Source organism: Anopheles gambiae, chromosome 2 (genome assembly GCF_943734735.2).
Source record: "Anopheles gambiae chromosome 2, idAnoGambNW_F1_1, whole genome shotgun sequence".
NCBI lineage: Eukaryota > Metazoa > Arthropoda > Insecta > Diptera > Culicidae > Anopheles > Anopheles gambiae.
This window is the reverse complement of record NC_064601.1, coordinates 85,022,110-85,038,051: the sequence shown is the minus strand read 5'-3', so window position 1 is coordinate 85,038,051 and position 15,942 is coordinate 85,022,110. Positions and strand designations below refer to the sequence as shown.

At 46.8% G+C, this 15,942-nt stretch overlaps 3 protein-coding genes across 3 annotated transcripts; 2 read left to right on the top strand and 1 right to left on the bottom strand.

The window, feature by feature from the left end:
* Position 1: 1 nt before the first annotated feature.
* LOC1276176 (uncharacterized) lies at positions 2-1,210 on the top strand. The gene is made up of 4 exons (XM_315489.4): positions 2-179; positions 355-536; positions 610-809; positions 895-1,210. The coding sequence occupies exons 1-4, from the start codon at positions 111-113 to the stop codon at positions 1,128-1,130; spliced, it is 687 nt and encodes a 228-aa protein (XP_315489.2). The 5' UTR covers positions 2-110; the 3' UTR covers positions 1,131-1,210.
* A 949-nt stretch (positions 1,211-2,159) lies between these two features.
* On the top strand, positions 2,160-4,514 carry LOC1276175 (transcription factor grauzone). The gene is made up of 2 exons (XM_061645805.1): positions 2,160-2,404; positions 2,507-4,514. Exons 1-2 carry the CDS (start codon positions 2,294-2,296, stop codon positions 3,998-4,000), a joined length of 1,605 nt encoding a protein of 534 aa, XP_061501789.1. The 5' UTR covers positions 2,160-2,293; the 3' UTR covers positions 4,001-4,514.
* On the bottom strand, positions 4,273-7,061 carry LOC1276174 (zinc finger protein 501). The gene has a single exon (XM_061645807.1). The coding sequence runs from the start codon at positions 6,217-6,219 to the stop codon at positions 4,894-4,896; it is 1,326 nt and encodes a 441-aa protein (XP_061501791.1). The 5' UTR covers positions 6,220-7,061; the 3' UTR covers positions 4,273-4,893.
* Positions 7,062-15,942: the final 8,881 nt, after the last annotated feature.

Below are 15,942 nucleotides of genomic sequence, written 5' to 3'. Positions count from 1 at the left end.
TATCTTGAAAACTCCGACCTTATTGTCCGGACCTGCGCTGTCAGAGAGGAAAACAAAACACGAGCACGATTGTACAACAAAATAATAATTCCGTAAAAAGGGCTCGTAAAATGGCTGGCATTATTCGTTCTACACTTGCGGGAAGGAATGCGGTCGCACTGCTCACCCAAAAGTCTGTGGTAAGTGCTGTGGGGGAACAGGTTTTGCACGCTTTCGCTCAAGAACAATGTGGCGACACACCGGGAGTTACGTGACGGTCATGCCGGGAACGGTTCCCGTTCACCTGCTCATGTTTCACAAAGGCTTCGGTTTCAAAAGCCGCAAATTGCTACTAACATCTATTTGTATTTACAGGATGTCACATGCTTCCGGTATGCCAGTTCAAATCGTGTGAAGCGCATCAAAAAGCCAGAAATTACCAATCGCGATGCGAATCAGGCCAAAGCGGCTGCAATGCGTGCGGAGGCGGAAGAGCAGAGCTTGCTGTACGAGGGCAAGCGGTTTGAATCGGTCGCACAATCCCTTTCCGCTCGAGGGTAAGCAGTGGATTTTGCTTAATATTCTCCTTTAACTGCTTTATTTGAACGTTGTTTCCATTCCATTTGGCAGCTACTTACGCGCAATCAAACCCTACACGCCACCGGAAAACGTTGCCAAGCAGGTGCTTAAGTTGGCCAAAGAGAATGGTTTGACCGACGCCAGGAAGCCGTTCGGTGGGATGGAGAAGAAATTTGCATTTCTGTCGGCATGCGGCAAAGCGCTCGGGCATTGGGTGCCGAATTCAATGCTGCACGAGGTACAAACCGTGGGTAAGAAACACGTCAATCGAATTAATATCGCAAACAAACGGTACAAAGCGTACTAAATACTTTTCTATTCGATTTTTGTACTCAGAGGATGCCACGATATTCTACCAAACACCAATCGACACACGACTTCCGCTCGATGCGATACGCTCGGTAGAGCTGCCGGAAAATCTCCACATCCAGCAGGATTATGTGCGCTTCCATCCGGAAACGGATACGATGTTCGGTGGAAAGTCGGCCTTCCCGAAGAGTTCGACGGTTGTGACCGGGCTGAAGTACAAACAGAAATACCGTGGCCACGAGGCGAAGAAATCTTGGCCATAGGCGGGGGCGGCAACCGTTACCGGGGATGTAATGTAGGCGTTAATAGTGTGTTTGAAATAAAGGAACCCCGTGGCAAATTACCTGTCTGGCAATTGATTTCGCTAATTGAGCAAACAGCTTAATTGAACATGTACGTAGCGCGTGTACATAGCAACGCGGTTGTTGCGGTAGCAACGGGTAGGTTTGAGGCGATTTTTAAATTGCAACGGCTGAGTTGAGGAGATTTAAATTGCAACGCAATATTTCATTTGCAACGGCTAAGCATGGGTAAAAATTCGAAGCTATTGTAACTTATCGTATGAGAACGAAATCGCTGGCCTAAATAAACATACAATTTGGGAACGGCCCGTTTCTTGAGCTCATCGATAAGCATAAGCCACTCGAACAACGTGTAGGGTAATAAAAATATTTTAGAGCTGGTGCATCCGGTAGGCAGACAGAAATTAGGAGAAAAATGCATGAAGGACGAAAAACATGCATATGTGCATGTAACGAATTCTTTCAGTTATCTACCCAAAACGAGGAGGTCATAAAATTTCAAGTTAGTTTAGGATCAATCTAGAATGCGTGGAATTGAAGTATAAACAAAACACCATACGAAAACATAAACCACACTGGCACCAATACAATTAAACAACGTGTACGGACACGTTCAACACCATAAAAAATGTTAGTATATAAGAACCAATTTTGTCAAATAAACGTGAGATCTAATTTAGAAACTGAACGGAAAACGTCTCGATTTTCTTGAACGTCTTGGCCTTTCCTAGGTTTTTTCTTTAGGTCTCATCCGGGTCCCTCTGCCCCCATCCGAAAAGTTATTGAATGAATTGTGCCACTTTCGAAGCATAGGTTCCCACGAACCGCGAACACTAGCCGAAGGTTTAATGTACAATTTATTTTGGTAACTCCTTTCGGGCAGAAACCCATCTTTTATATAAATTTGTTTTCGGTTGGATCTCAGGACACTGAAGGCCTTTCCTTCGCGTGGCCTGGCCCGAGTTCCGCCGTCAACAGCGGTAGTAGTAGTGGTGTGCGTGCGCGCAAGGACGTTCGCCTTTCACTAGTGTTAGTGCGCTGCTGTGCTGTCAAAACGGAATCGTTCATTTGTTGACATATCACCATAAACAAACGCCTACAGCAAACGCGTACAGCAGCCAGCGATGGACGAAAAGTGTCGATTATGTTTGGCTCGGCTGGAAAATCTACGCTCAAACGCCACCATCGAGGAGGAGGGTTTTAGAGAAAAGCTTAAAACACTGTTCAGCTTCCCGGTAGGTGTCGAAAGCAGGCGTTGAAATGTGCTTCCAGCACGCCTGGCCATTTGTTTACAAAAAAACAACGAAATGCTATTAACGATTCCCTTCCGTTTTCAGATCACCTCAATCGAAGCATTCCCATCGACGGTGTGCGTGCAGTGTGAGGCAAGGGTGTCCGATTTCCACACCTACCATGAGCAGGTGAAAAGCAACCAGGATCAGCTGTGGTCGACCCAGCATCAGAAGTATTTCGAAAAGGTCAAGGTAGAGCCCGCCCCGGATGCCGACTATGACGTGTTTGAGCTGCCGTTCGTAGAAGTGAAACCGGTTGAAGGTGCGCCGAAGGAGAGCTGTAAAAATGACGAGCAGCTGGACGTGCTGGCCATAGACAGTGATCTCGACGATGGGATGAAGCTGGAGGATGAGTACAATCCTCCGAGCAGCAGCGCTGCTAGCAACAATAATTCAGACGACAGTGAGTACGAGGTGAAACCCCGGAGGTCGAAACGCGTGACGGACACGGCAGACCGCACGAGAACGACACGGCGCGGACGGTCCCCGAAAAGTGAGGCAGGCACGAGGTCGCCCGGTGAGCAGAAGAAAAAATCTCCCATCGTGGTGCGGCGGGGCCAGGCAACCAACCAAAAGCTGCGCGAGTTTTACGACATGAAGTGCGAGATGTGCGAGGAGCAGCTGGAATCGTTCAACGCACTGAAGAAACACTACTATCAAACGCACCGAACGCGTGGCTACATCAAGTGCTGCGGGCGCACGTTCCACAAACAGTACCGGTTGCTGGAGCATCTGTCCTACCACGTCGGCTCGAGCATGGTGCGGTGCGAGGAGTGCAACAAAACGTTCAGCAGCCGAAGCTACCTGCTGGTGCACAGGAGCCGCGTCCACGGGCAGCCTGAAGATCGGCCGTACAAGTGCACCCAGTGCCATCAGTCGTACGCGTTGGAGTGCCACCTGAAGGCGCACATCGTGTCGCACGTGCGGGTCAACTGTACGATCTGCGGGAAGGAGCTGGCGAGTGCGCATTCCCTCCGCACGCACATGATCAACATGCACGGCAACAGGGAGAACCACATCTGTGACACCTGCGGGCGCGAGTTCCGCAGCCGGCCGGCGTTCGAGCGGCACGTCAAGCTACACCTCGGGCTGGAGGTGACCAAACAGATGCAGTGCGAGGTGTGCCACAAGTGGCTCAACAGCAAGCGGGCGCTCAAGGTGCACCTGCAGCTGGTGCACATGGAGGCGGGCCAAACGTTCCAGTGCGATATCTGCTCGCAGCAGTACCCGAACAGCCGGGCACTGGCCAACCACAAGCAGTTCGTGCACGTGGAGGAGCGGTTTAAGTGTGAGGAGTGCGGCAAGCTGTTCAAGCGGCAGCTCTACCTGAAGGAACACGTGGCCGCCCTGCACACCCGCAAACCGCTCTACTCCTGCGAGGTGTGCGGTGCTACATTCAACTCGAACGCGAACAAATACTCCCACCGCAAGAACAAACATCCGGTGGAGTGGGAAGAGCGCCGGAAACAGCAGTTGCAGCAGCCAAAGGAGCAGCAACAGCAGCAGCAACAGCAGCAGGAACAGGCAGTTAGTTTGTAAAAGAGGCTTAGCTTAGCTTCTCTATGTAGCGCACATACTAATACAGTGGAACGCCGTTTATCCGGGCTTCTCGGGACTTGACTTCGCCCGGATAAGCGAATAACACGGATAATGAGTCAGATGATATATTTTATCACCAATTCCTGGTTATTTTTTGGAAATTTTTCTTATTTTTTGATAAAAATAACCCAGTTTTTATTAACTTCATGTTTTTCGAAAGAGAATTTTAAAAATTTGCCATGAATTATAGTGTTTTTGTCAATGACATGTCAATGACAATGTGCTCTTATAACCGCTTTTTCAAATATCCTCCTCATATCCCAATGTCACTTTTGTATTGAACTGTCATTTCTCAACAGCACGGATAAACGGAAAGCCGGATAAAAGGTATCCGGATAAACGGCGCTCCATTGTATTCCCAAATCCCATCATAAGTTAGGTGTCACGTATGGATTTAAGGAAATTTATGGTCAAATGCTATTTAATTATACAAAATCGCGATTTTCTAATGCAATGATACATATTTGTATGCTGGTCATGTGAGGAGAATTACACCGAACAGTTCGACTTTGTGAAACAGGTTTTAGACCTGTCCACAAGAACAAGAGGTCCCGACTGAGATGGTTCCACAGAGGGGGTTTTGAGCTGATTCGGAGATAATGCTTTGGTGGGAAAGATGCATCATTATTTTACAAAACTGGCAAGAGATGCACAAATTAAATTAATTAATTTTGGATTAATTTCCATTTTATAAAAAAAAAAAACCATTTTGCCTGCTTTTGCAAATATTCAATTTAATATCAAATAGGTCGAATTGCATTAAAATAATTTAATCTTTTCGTAATTACAAACAAAGCAAAACCTCGTACACATCTCCAAAAACAAACCATTCCCTAGACGACTCCAGTGATCACATCCGCCGCGGCAAACAATCTCTTGCCCTCCCCTTGTTTCCTCTCCTCCCTGAGCGCTTCCCACTCTGCCCGGTGCCGGGTCTTCCGGTGCGTGTAGTAGTTCGCCCTCGACTTGAACGTAGCCTCGCAAAACTCGCACGCGTACAGCGGTTTGCGCGTGTGCAGCGCCGCCACGTGCTCCGTCAGATAAATCTTCTGCTTGAACCGCTTGCCACACTCCCCACACTCAAAGTGTTCGCCCGTGTGCACCCGCTTTTTGTGGTTCTCCAGCGCCACACTGTTCGGGCTGAAGTGGCCGCACACCTCGCACCGGTAGCTCTTGCCCGCCTCCACATGCATGCAGCGCACGTGCTTCTGCAGGTTGTACTTCCCGTTCAGCTGCTTGCCACAGTGCGGACAGTCTAGCTTCTCGATCGTCTCGATGCCCTGGTGCTGCTTGATGTGCCGGTCCAGCGCCAAGCTGCTGGAAAAGTTCTTCCCGCACAGATCGCACATGTAGCCCTGGCGTACCGTGCCGTGTATCAGTGCGGTATGCTGCTTCAGGTACCGGACGTTCACCGTTTTGCCGCAGATCTTGCACACCGTCGTTTCGTGTGCGGGCAGGTGCTGATTCAGCTGCCGCTGGGTGTGAAACGTTCGCTCACAGTGCTGGCAGGCGAAGGACGGTCCCTCGGCCACGTGCTGCTCGGCATTGTGGCGCATCAGGTAGCTCTTGCTTTTGAACGGCTTGTCGCAAATCCCGCACCGGATCGTGCCGCGATGTGACTGGATGTGTTCCATGACGCGAAACCGACGGTAAAGCTTTCTGCCGCAGCAGCGCAAAAATCCGCGACACTGGTGCGCCACGCGATAGTGCCGCTGCAGCGTGTAGAACCGATCGAAGCTTTGTTCGGCCTGTTTCGGGCAGAGCTCGCAGCGCATCTCGAAAAACTCCATAATGATGCGATCGTTCTCGTGCAGGTCGGGCTTTTTGCTGCAACTGTTCGGGGTTTTGTCATCGGTGTGTGTTGTGCTGTTGTTGTCGTCAGAGGAAAAGTCATCATCCAGCTGTTCTTTTAGCAGCACTTCCATATCCTCTATGGGCAGCATACTAGTGGTCTGATCATCATCATCAGCGAGCTTTTCCACGAGCTTTTTTTCATTTGTTTCAGATTCTTGATCGAGGACAGGCTTTGTCAGTGAATGGCAATGTTTAACATCTTCCACTTCCCGTCCTTTTGGCTCCACAGTTGGCTCTCGTGATGAGATTACTTGAGTATGCTTTACCTTTTCATCATCTAATTCCCTACCTTTCTCCTCCACCATTAACTCGCTTAACAAAACGTTCTGATTTGCCTCGACCTCTTCACTAAAGGCGTTAAAATTTCGCACCGTGAACGCACATTTGAAACAAACATTTACCAGCAAAACGGATTCGTTAACGGCGACCTAAAACAACACAGCACAGAGAAATCAGCACCAATGAAGCAGGTGAGAAAAATGCACACATACCGGGAAAGTGAACACACGGCTCAGCATGGCGCCGAATTCGTCGTCGGTGATGGACGCTCCCTTTCTGGCACCTATTTTCTTTAAACATAAACGACATTTTTCCCACATTGAGTGCCGCTTTGCCGATTAGAAAAATCGGCGTTTGTCCACTACAGGCAGCAAGCGTATATTTGTTTGTTTATTTGTGCCATTTCTTTCGACTGACGTTCGCCTGCAGCGCTGCATTGAAACGTTTCACGTAAACCCTTGAAGTGGTTGAAAAGTTTCACCAAGGATTCTCAAATTTAAAAATGCTGCTTTTGCAAATTGGAGGTCGAATTACAAAAATTAATTTAAATCCGCTTGCAAATCGAGAATGACTTCATAGTGCCTTAAACTTGGAAAAAAATCTCTGCTTTATTTTCGATTAATACTTTTCTTGAAGTCGACAAGTAAAATAGCATAACTACTGGGGAACCAATCGTTTAATGCCAATTGGCAATGTGATAAAAATAAGGACGCATTTCTAATGTCTTTGAATAATGAATTGGAACGTTTGTGTATCACTCTAGCGTTTTTCTAACTAAGAGCGTAAAATAATTCACCTATTAATAGCGCCTATCCTACACCTTAATACGCTAATCAAACTCAAGATCCTGCTGCCCTGCAAACCGACCTCAATGCTTGCTCATCTTCTTCAACATCCGCATCCGCTTGTGCGCTTCCCATTCCTCCGTTTTATGTTCTTTCGATCGCAGAGGTGGTCGAATAAAACTCACGCGTTACTAATAAATTTACTAACGTATATATTCAACTTCACTTGGTTACAATTGGTGTTGGCTTCGAGCACGCTTCCTTGCTGACCGCTAGTTCTTCAGTGCGCGCTGGTGTTTGGCGGTCAACGTCCGTGACCGCGCAACCGATGACCCCCGGATCGATCACACGCATACATTGACGGATGACGATTTGCTGTCATCCATGAGTTACCGCCGTGAATGAGTCCAGGCCAGGTTAGCTCACAACATCTCCCCCTTTTAATTAGAGACGATACCCCTCGAGCCTACGCGGAAGTCTTCTAAGCCTAGAAGACCGGCGTGGCGACCGTATCGGCTGCTGGCGTCTTGTAGTAGCTAACGGGATTGGGCGTGGAGATGGTTGTGTGGGTGACGCGCTAGTTTGATGGTCCGTCAAGGGAACAGAACTCGATTCCACTACCGCGCTGTCCGTCAGCAGATCAAACGGCAAATGATCTATGTCCACGTCCTCGCTGGAAGCCGCCACGGCCGAATCACGTTTTCGCAGCTGGTTCACGTGGCGCCTGTGAACCCGTTGATTGTTCGTCTGCACCTCGAACATAACGCTGCCCAGCTCTCGTATGATTTGCGCCGGAAACCACTTCCATGAATTCCGCGCATAGAACTTGGCGTAGACGAGGTCACCGCGCTGAACTCGTCTATCCAAGTTGGCCGGTTCTGCTTGCGCTGCAGGTGGAGGTTTCAGCAGTTCCAACGCTGTTCGCATTTTTCTGCCTAGCATGGCTTCAGCTGGCGACTGCATGTCCGGCAAAATAGCGTTGGGGGTTGACCGGTAGCTCGCCAGAAAAACGTCAAGCGCTTCGTCCTGCGTTGTTCCCCCTTCCTGGATCTTCCTCATCGACCGCTTGAAGGTGTCAACAAAGCGCTCCGCCTGCCCATCCGATTGCGGATGGAATGGCGCAGTTGTGACGTGCTGTATACCGCGACTACTGCAATACTCCGAAAACTCAGCGCTGACAAATTGTGGCCCGTTGTCGCTCACCATCGTTTCCGGGTATCCAAATCTCGCAAAGATTGACCTCAGTATCGCGATCGTTGCTGCTGATGTGGTACTTCGCGTTCGTTTCACCTCTGGCCACTTGGTAAACGCGTCTACCACGATCAGAAAATAGTCACCATCGATTGGCCCAGCGAAATCGATGTGAATACGTTCCCATGCCCAAGGAACATTTTAAATCTTATCATAGTTTTAACGATGTTGCTACGGAAATTTCATTAAGTCTTCGTTTTTCATTTGAAAGTCGTGTATGACCTCATAAGACTAAAATAAAACTAACTTAAGACTGAAAGGGACCATCTACAGAACTCTGTTAAGACTACTAGTTAAAACCATTTCTAGACCATTAAAACGTGAGGAGCAAATAAACTAGCAAAATAACAACATATTGCTATGGATATGTTCTTGAGATGGCAATGAAGCATTGAATATGAAGTCATAATATTGGTTGAGAGTTATTTGCGTATTTTTATGTTGTATTGATATTTTTTCTGATGATCTCGCTCACGTACGAGCAGAAATCCATGCCAAGACTTTTCACTGTTAAAATACATTATAATAATTTGAAAAATATCAAAGCGCCTCAGTAATATGCAGCTTTTTAGTTTGAAAATAGATTATTAAAAAATACAGATTCGTTTTAAACGACCTCAATTTGCACCAAAAGGAGTGTCGTAATAAACATGAGGTGAAGGTCGCTTTGGAATTTTTTTTTCATTTTTTTCTATTTGTCCTGTAAACTAAGAATTTGTTTATCAAAATATCAACATGGCTGACACTTATTGCACACACAAATAAACAATCATATTAATAAAAATGGATTCCATTGGCTTAAGATCAGAAAGACTTTCCGGATCACAAGTTCAGTTGATTTGTAGTGCAATATGTGTGGCTAAGATCTTTTTAAACAGTACATAGCTATAGGAACCGCTTGTGCAGACTAATAAGTTTTAAGAATCTCCTCGTACAGGCAGTGTCTGAGATACGCGGAATCTGGTATACGAATTTTTACATAATGGTGGATTCCTCAGTATTATCCATTTTTATTTATTAATAAAATTAGAAATACATCGAATAATCTTTGCAGGGGATACAACCACCCACTACAAGCAAAAGGAAAATAAATTTAAATATTGTTTGGCTGAAAATCCCAGAATACAATTTACGAAGAAGTTAGAAATACTCAGCTTATCAACATTTTTCGTTAATAGCGTATTTCAAGTACAACCGATATAGCCTGTTCCATGTTCCCTTCAGCCAAGACTTAATATGCTCTTAATATAATCTTAATTGATATTGATGCCTTAGTCTCAAATAACAAGTTTTGAAACGTGCTTAAGAATACATTTACAGGTTGATTAAAACCAGCCATCAAAACTCCAATTTTAGTTTCAACAGACAATCTTATAAGTGTCATAGTCTCAAGTAACAAGTCTTTAAACGTGCTTAAGAATGCGTTTACAGGTTGATTAAAGCCAGCCATCAAAACATCAATTTTAGTTTTAACAGACAGTCTTATAAGCGACTTCAGGACGTTTTAAAAGTTTAACAACTTTAAAGAATGTTAAGCATCTTCAAAAGACATGTTAAAACTATGTGGCTCAGTATACTCATAGTAAAGAATGCTTTAAGACATGTTTAAGTGTGAAAGGTACACTGGTGGACATAAAAATAGGAACTTTTTTCTGTGACCGAAAAACATAGTTCTTGTCGGAAATATTTGGTAGCCCTGAAAAGGACTGTTTAAGTGGTTGTTGGGAGGTGGTGTTGCGGTGTTCCACAGAGCGGAAACATATTCTAACGGTCAATGTGTTGACCGTTATTCGCTATCACTTCCTCACAGCGTAGGGCCATATCGCCGATGAGGTTACGGCATTCGCTTCTGTCTATGCGTTTCCACATAGGCTTGCAGCGTCTCCATAGCGAATCGGCAGAACGTGCATGCTTGTTCTTAAGCTGACGCTTGAGAGTTGACCACAGATTCTCAATCGGGTTGAGGTCTGGACTCAACGCAGGCCACGGTAGAACTTGCACATCCTCGTTTGCCAAAAAACATTTAACTAATCGCGATGTATGCTTTGAGTCGTTATCGCGCTGAAAGATGTAATGCTCTTCGTCTCCGAATTTTTGTCGGGCGTGTGGCAACATCTTACGACGTAGTATGTTTCTATACCCTTCCGAGTTCAGTGTCCCTTTGATACGGAACAAAGGACCCGGGCCGTGCCAGGAGAAGCAACCCCACACCATTACGTGGCCGCCTCCGTGCTTTAGGGTTTTTATAGTATTTTTTGGATGATACGCCTGTTAAGGAAGGCGCCAGACGTATTTAGTGCCGTCCGAACCATCCAGATTGATTTTGGACTCATCCGAAAAATTTATTTTGCTCCACCAAAAGATGGATGCAGCTAAATTCTCTTCGGCAAACCGAATGCGCGCTTCTACGTGGTGCGGCATTAGCTTACGAACCTTTCGTGGTTTCCGGGCACAGAACCCACCGGCGTGTAAACGGCGCGACACCGTTTTCGCCGAAACTTGCAAACTTAGCTCCTGCTTAATACGATTGCAAGTTTTGAAAGGGTCCGCCCTGATTATCTCAACCATCTGCGCGTCAACGTCAGCCGTTGTTTTTCGCGGACGAGCTGTGGATTTACCCGTAGCCTCGCTACGAATAGCGTTGTCCACAAACGTCCGCGAACGGCCGAACGCCTCGCAGATGGTTTTGATAGGCAGGTTCTCACGATACAAACCCTGAATATGTTTCCGCTTCTCTGGAGTGCAGTGCTTTCCGCGACCCATGATGAACTTGTGGAATTTTCAAATCACAAACATTCACCTTTACCACTGAATGAAGAATGAAGCGCAACACGGTTTGGATCTCTTTTTATACTACCGAAAAACGTTGCCGTTACTCAAAACTCAGATAAGTAGCGCACCACAAATGCGAGTATAAAAGGCAAACAAACAGCGATTGCAAATTCAGTACGCCTCGAACGTTAGGCGAAAGAACTCCGCAGGAGCCAAAGCCTCTCTAAACCATACTAACAACAACATACGCCTCGATCTGTTGGCGATAAGAGGCCAACAAACTCCGCAGGAGCCAAAACCTCTCTAAACCATACTAACAACAACAACAACTGTTGGCGATGACACACCTATTGCACGCAAAAAAACACACAACACATGTTTTTTCCTATCTTTTTGTCCACCGGTGTATGTGAAATGTTTCTTGGGCAAGGTTTCTGTGTCGCTGGCCAGGGAACAGGTTTCTCGCGAGGTGAAGTCTTCGCCGCTATTGCACAAGCATGGCATCCCTTTACGTGCTCCGTTATGTCCTTATCCACGGATGGCCAATACACGTAACTCCGGGCCTTCGACTTCATTCGCTGGATACCGGGGTGCCCTTCATGTAGTTGCTTCAAGCAACGCAGCTGCAGCTTGCTAGGGATCACCACTCTTTCCCCAAACAAAATGCAACCACGCACCGTGGTTAGGGCTTCGCTTCTGTGGTAAAAGCAAGCCAGCTCTGCAGCATACGCGACATTTTGGGGCCACCCTTCCATGATGTATCCGTAAACCTTCTTCAGGACAGGGTCGAACTCCGTGGCCTTCGCAACGTCAAACCCAAACAACAAAACGTTGCTTATTCTTAACACCACTATCTCTGCATTCGGGTCGTAGTGCGTCAGCAGCAAGTCGGATGCTAACAGGTCTTTAAACCTGTTAAAGGCATTTGCGCACTCCCGTGTCCAAACAAATTTGGTGTCGTTTTTCAGCAATGCATCCAGCGGGTATCGCAATTCTCGCATCTTTGGTACAAATTTGGCGTAATAATTAACAGCACCCAGAAAGGACCGAACCTCACTAACGTTCGTCGGTGCTGGCATCTTCAGCATCGCATCTATTTTCTTTGGGTTTAGTCTGAGATCCTGTCTGTCGATAACAAAACCCAGGTACTCTATCCTTGGCATTTTAAAGGAACACTTTTCGGCTCGGATCGTAAATCCGTACTCCTTTATGCGCCGGAAAAGGTTGAGCAAATTCTCATCGTGCTCGCGTTCTGTTTTGCCACCAACAACTACATCATCCATGTACCCAGATGTACATTTTAGGCCGGAGAACATTGCATCGATTAGTTGCTGGAACGCGGTTGGAGCAATTTTAATGCCAGTTGGTAGACGGTTGTAATGGTACAATCCGCGATGCGTGTTAATCGTCAGGAGTGGACGATATTCTTCCTTAATTTGTACCTGCAAGAATGCATCCGTTAGATCAATTTTCGAAAAATACTTGCATTGTGCCAGTTTTGCAAAAATATCCTCTGGGAGTGGGAGTGGATATTCGTAAGTGTTGTGGAGACGGACAGCGTCGCGCAACATTGTGGCTCTGGGTTGTTCGCAGAGTGCGACAGCCCTGGACGTCACCCGAGCTGTCCGTCGAGGGCGACCGTGTGACGGAGCGAAAGGGCCGCGCCATCGCGGCTAGGGCACGACGGCCGTTCACCCGGGGCATTCGGTTCTCGGGTGATCAACGAGTGCGGTAACCGTTACGCGGCTGCGCTGAGGTTTTTACGTTTCAACAAGTATTTAATGTGTTAGGAATAAAGTTTGCATGTTTTGTTTGTAACCTTTTAATTGTGCTTAGTTCAGTGGTTTATTCAAATAAGTGAACGGACATCCGAACACAACAGTGGCGACGAGGAAAAAAAAAAAGTAGTATAGAGATACATACACATAGACACATAGAACTACAGTGCAGTGCAGTGAAATTCGGACGCCTTGGTGAATTGAAGTGAAAATTAAGCGCAAACGGCGAAGGATGAACAGCCCCGAAAACTCCGCTGCGGATGAGCAGCGTCGAGCATCCCAACATTGGCCAACCGATTTCGGCGCCAGCACCTCGCAGCAGCATCATCCGCCTCCTGGACAAAATGGAACTGGACCGCCATCGCAGAATGTTGCCCCTGCGCCATCATTTTTATTCCCGGGGGCAATGCCATCTAGTAATGAAGCAAACACGGTAGTCCAAGTGTTGCAGCTTCTTAAGCAACAAATGGCACAACAGCAGAAATTAATGGAGCAGCTGATGAGTCAGCAGCAAGTTTCGTTCCAGCCGCAGCAGATTGATCCGCCTCCGCAGCCAACCCCCAGCAACCCCGAACAAATTTTGGACACCATTGCGAACCAAATCGTGGAATTCCGTTTCGAACCCGATTCGGGAATAACATTCGAGGCCTGGTTCGCCCGCTATGAAGAGTTGCTGACCAAAGATGCTTCAAGGCTCGAAGATGCTGCCAGAGTTCGCTTTCTGATTCGTAAGTTGGGTCCCACGGAACACGAGAGACTAACAAATTTTCTTTTGCCTAGCTTGCCACGCGATTTCACCTTCGACGCCATCGTGGACAAACTAAAAAAGCTTTTTGGCAAAATGGAGTCGCTTCTCAGCAAACGTTATAAATGTTTCAACATTACAAAAGCATGCTCGGAGGATATGCTGACCTTCGCCTGCCGCGTAAACCGTGCTTGTGTAGATTTTGAGTTGTCGAAAATGACGGAAGATCAACTCAAAAGCCTGGTGTTCGTGTGTGGCCTCAGGGAAGACGAAGACGCTGAAAGCCGTACTTGCCTTTTGTCTCGCATCGAGGAAAAATGTGATATCACTCTCGAGCAGCTGTCTGCCGAATGCCAGCGAGTGGCTAACCTTAAGAAGGACAGTGCGATGATTGCTGATTGCTTCGAACGTGTTCTAGCGGTAAAAAGCAATCATCAACGACGTTATCCGTACCAGCCGCGGAATCAGTATGAGGGCACGTCTCATTCACACTTCCAGTCGAGCACCAATGGAAGGCGCACACAGCAGGGATGGGAGAACAATGAGAAGGCAAAATACGACAAGCCTAAAAATCCTTGTTGGCTGTGCGGAGAGCTACATTGGATGCGTGAGTGTACGTTCACCAATCATAAATGTCGCGACTGTGATCAAATCGGCCATCGTGAAGGATGTTGCAGCACCGCAAATCGACGTCGCAAATATGTCCACTACAACAATGCAAACATTCGAGTCGTAACAGTGAACGTCTGCCAAGTTCAGAAGAAGCGAAAATTCGTCACGGTTGTCATCAATGATCAGCCGGTGGAACTACAACTTGACACCGCATCCGATATCACAATAATTAGCCAAAGTCTGTGGAAGCAATTAGGGAAACCACCTTTGGCCAACTCTACAGTGAAAGCTAAATCGGTTTCTGGAGCAAACCTGCAAATAGATGGCGAGTTTCAGACAGATGTTAGAATTGGAAATACGACTCGCCAAGCTACCATCAGAGTCATCGATGCGGAACATCTTTTACTTGGCGCAGATTTAGTGGAGCTTTTTGATCTAGGCTCCATTCCGATGGACGCTTTCTGTAACAGCATCTCTACGGAACCGGTATCCAAAGTGCTCGAGCGAAAATTCCCAGCCGTCTTCAATGGTACGGGGCTATGTACCAAGACTTGTGTCCAACTTCAGCTGAAGGAAGGTGTTCATCCGGTGTTCTGTCCGAAGAGACCGGTCGCATATGCGGTGCAGGATATGGTCGATAAGGAGCTGGATCGATTGGCGGAAAGAGGAATAATCTCTCCCGTAGATTATTCGGAATGGGCAGCTCCAGTGGTTGTCGTCAGGAAAGCGAATGGGAATGTGCGACTCTGTGGCGACTACTCTACCGGATTGAACTCAGCGCTTCGGCCTCACGAATATCCACTGCCCCTACCGGAGGACATATTTGCTAAATTAGCACACAGTAAGTTATTTAGCAAAATTGACCTATCCGATGCATTTTTGCAGGTTGAAGTCGACCCTCGCCACCGTCCACTACTCACCGTCAACACACATCGTGGACTGTACACCTACAATAGATTGCCACCGGGAATTAAGGTAGCTCCAGCAGTCTTCCAGCAGCTTGCAGACACTATGTTAGCTGGAATCAGCGGGGTATCCTGTTACATGGACGACATAGTTATCGGGGGCTCGTCAGAACAAGAGCACGATGCAAATCTATCAGAAGTATTGAGGCGGATTGAAGAATACGGTTTTACGATTCGGGCTGAAAAGTGCGCTTTTAAGGTAAAACAGATTCACTATTTAGGATATATAATTGATACAAACGGCATGCGCCCCGATCCTGCAAAAATAGAGGCTATTACGAGACTACCAGAGCCTACAGACTTGACAGGAGTTCGTTCATTTTTAGGGGCTATAAATTATTATGGCAAATTCGTGCCCAACATGAGGGAACTGCGCTACCCCTTAGATAGCCTTTTAAAAGCTGATACGCCATTCCGTTGGACCAAAGAATGCAGGCAATCATTTAACAATTACAAAACGCTGCTCTCGTCAAATTTGCTATTGACACATTACGATCCAAAACAGAATATAATAGTATCTGCAGATGCATCCTCAGTTGGTCTGGGAGCCACTATTAGTCACGAGTATTCGGATGGTTCCATTCGTATAGTTCAGCACGCATCGAGAGCGCTCACCAAAGCAGAACAAGGCTATAGCCAAATCGATCGCGAGGGTCTGGCAATCATATTTGCGGTCACCAAATTTCATAAAATGATTTATGGCAGACGTTTTAAACTCCAGACGGACCATCGTCCGCTGTTGAGAATATTTGGTTCGAAAAAGGGCATACCAGTATATACGGCTAACCGACTACAACGATTTGCACTTACTCTTTTATCGTACGACTTTGATATAGAATAT

Excerpts from the sequence above, each read along its gene's own strand:
- LOC1276175 (XM_061645805.1), top strand. The coding sequence starts at position 2,294 with ATGGACGAAAAGTGTCGATTATGTTTGGCTCGGCTGGAAAATCTACGC. Across the intron at positions 2,405-2,506 it reads AAACACTGTTCAGCTTCCCG|ATCACCTCAATCGAAGCATT; the intron begins GTAGGTGTCGAA and ends TTCCGTTTTCAG.
- LOC1276176 (XM_315489.4), top strand. The coding sequence starts at position 111 with ATGGCTGGCATTATTCGTTCTACACTTGCGGGAAGGAATGCGGTCGCA. Across the intron at positions 180-354 it reads TGCTCACCCAAAAGTCTGTG|GATGTCACATGCTTCCGGTA; the intron begins GTAAGTGCTGTG and ends TTGTATTTACAG. Across the intron at positions 537-609 it reads CAATCCCTTTCCGCTCGAGG|CTACTTACGCGCAATCAAAC; the intron begins GTAAGCAGTGGA and ends TCCATTTGGCAG.
- LOC1276174 (XM_061645807.1), bottom strand. The coding sequence starts at position 6,219 with ATGGTGGAGGAGAAAGGTAGGGAATTAGATGATGAAAAGGTAAAGCAT.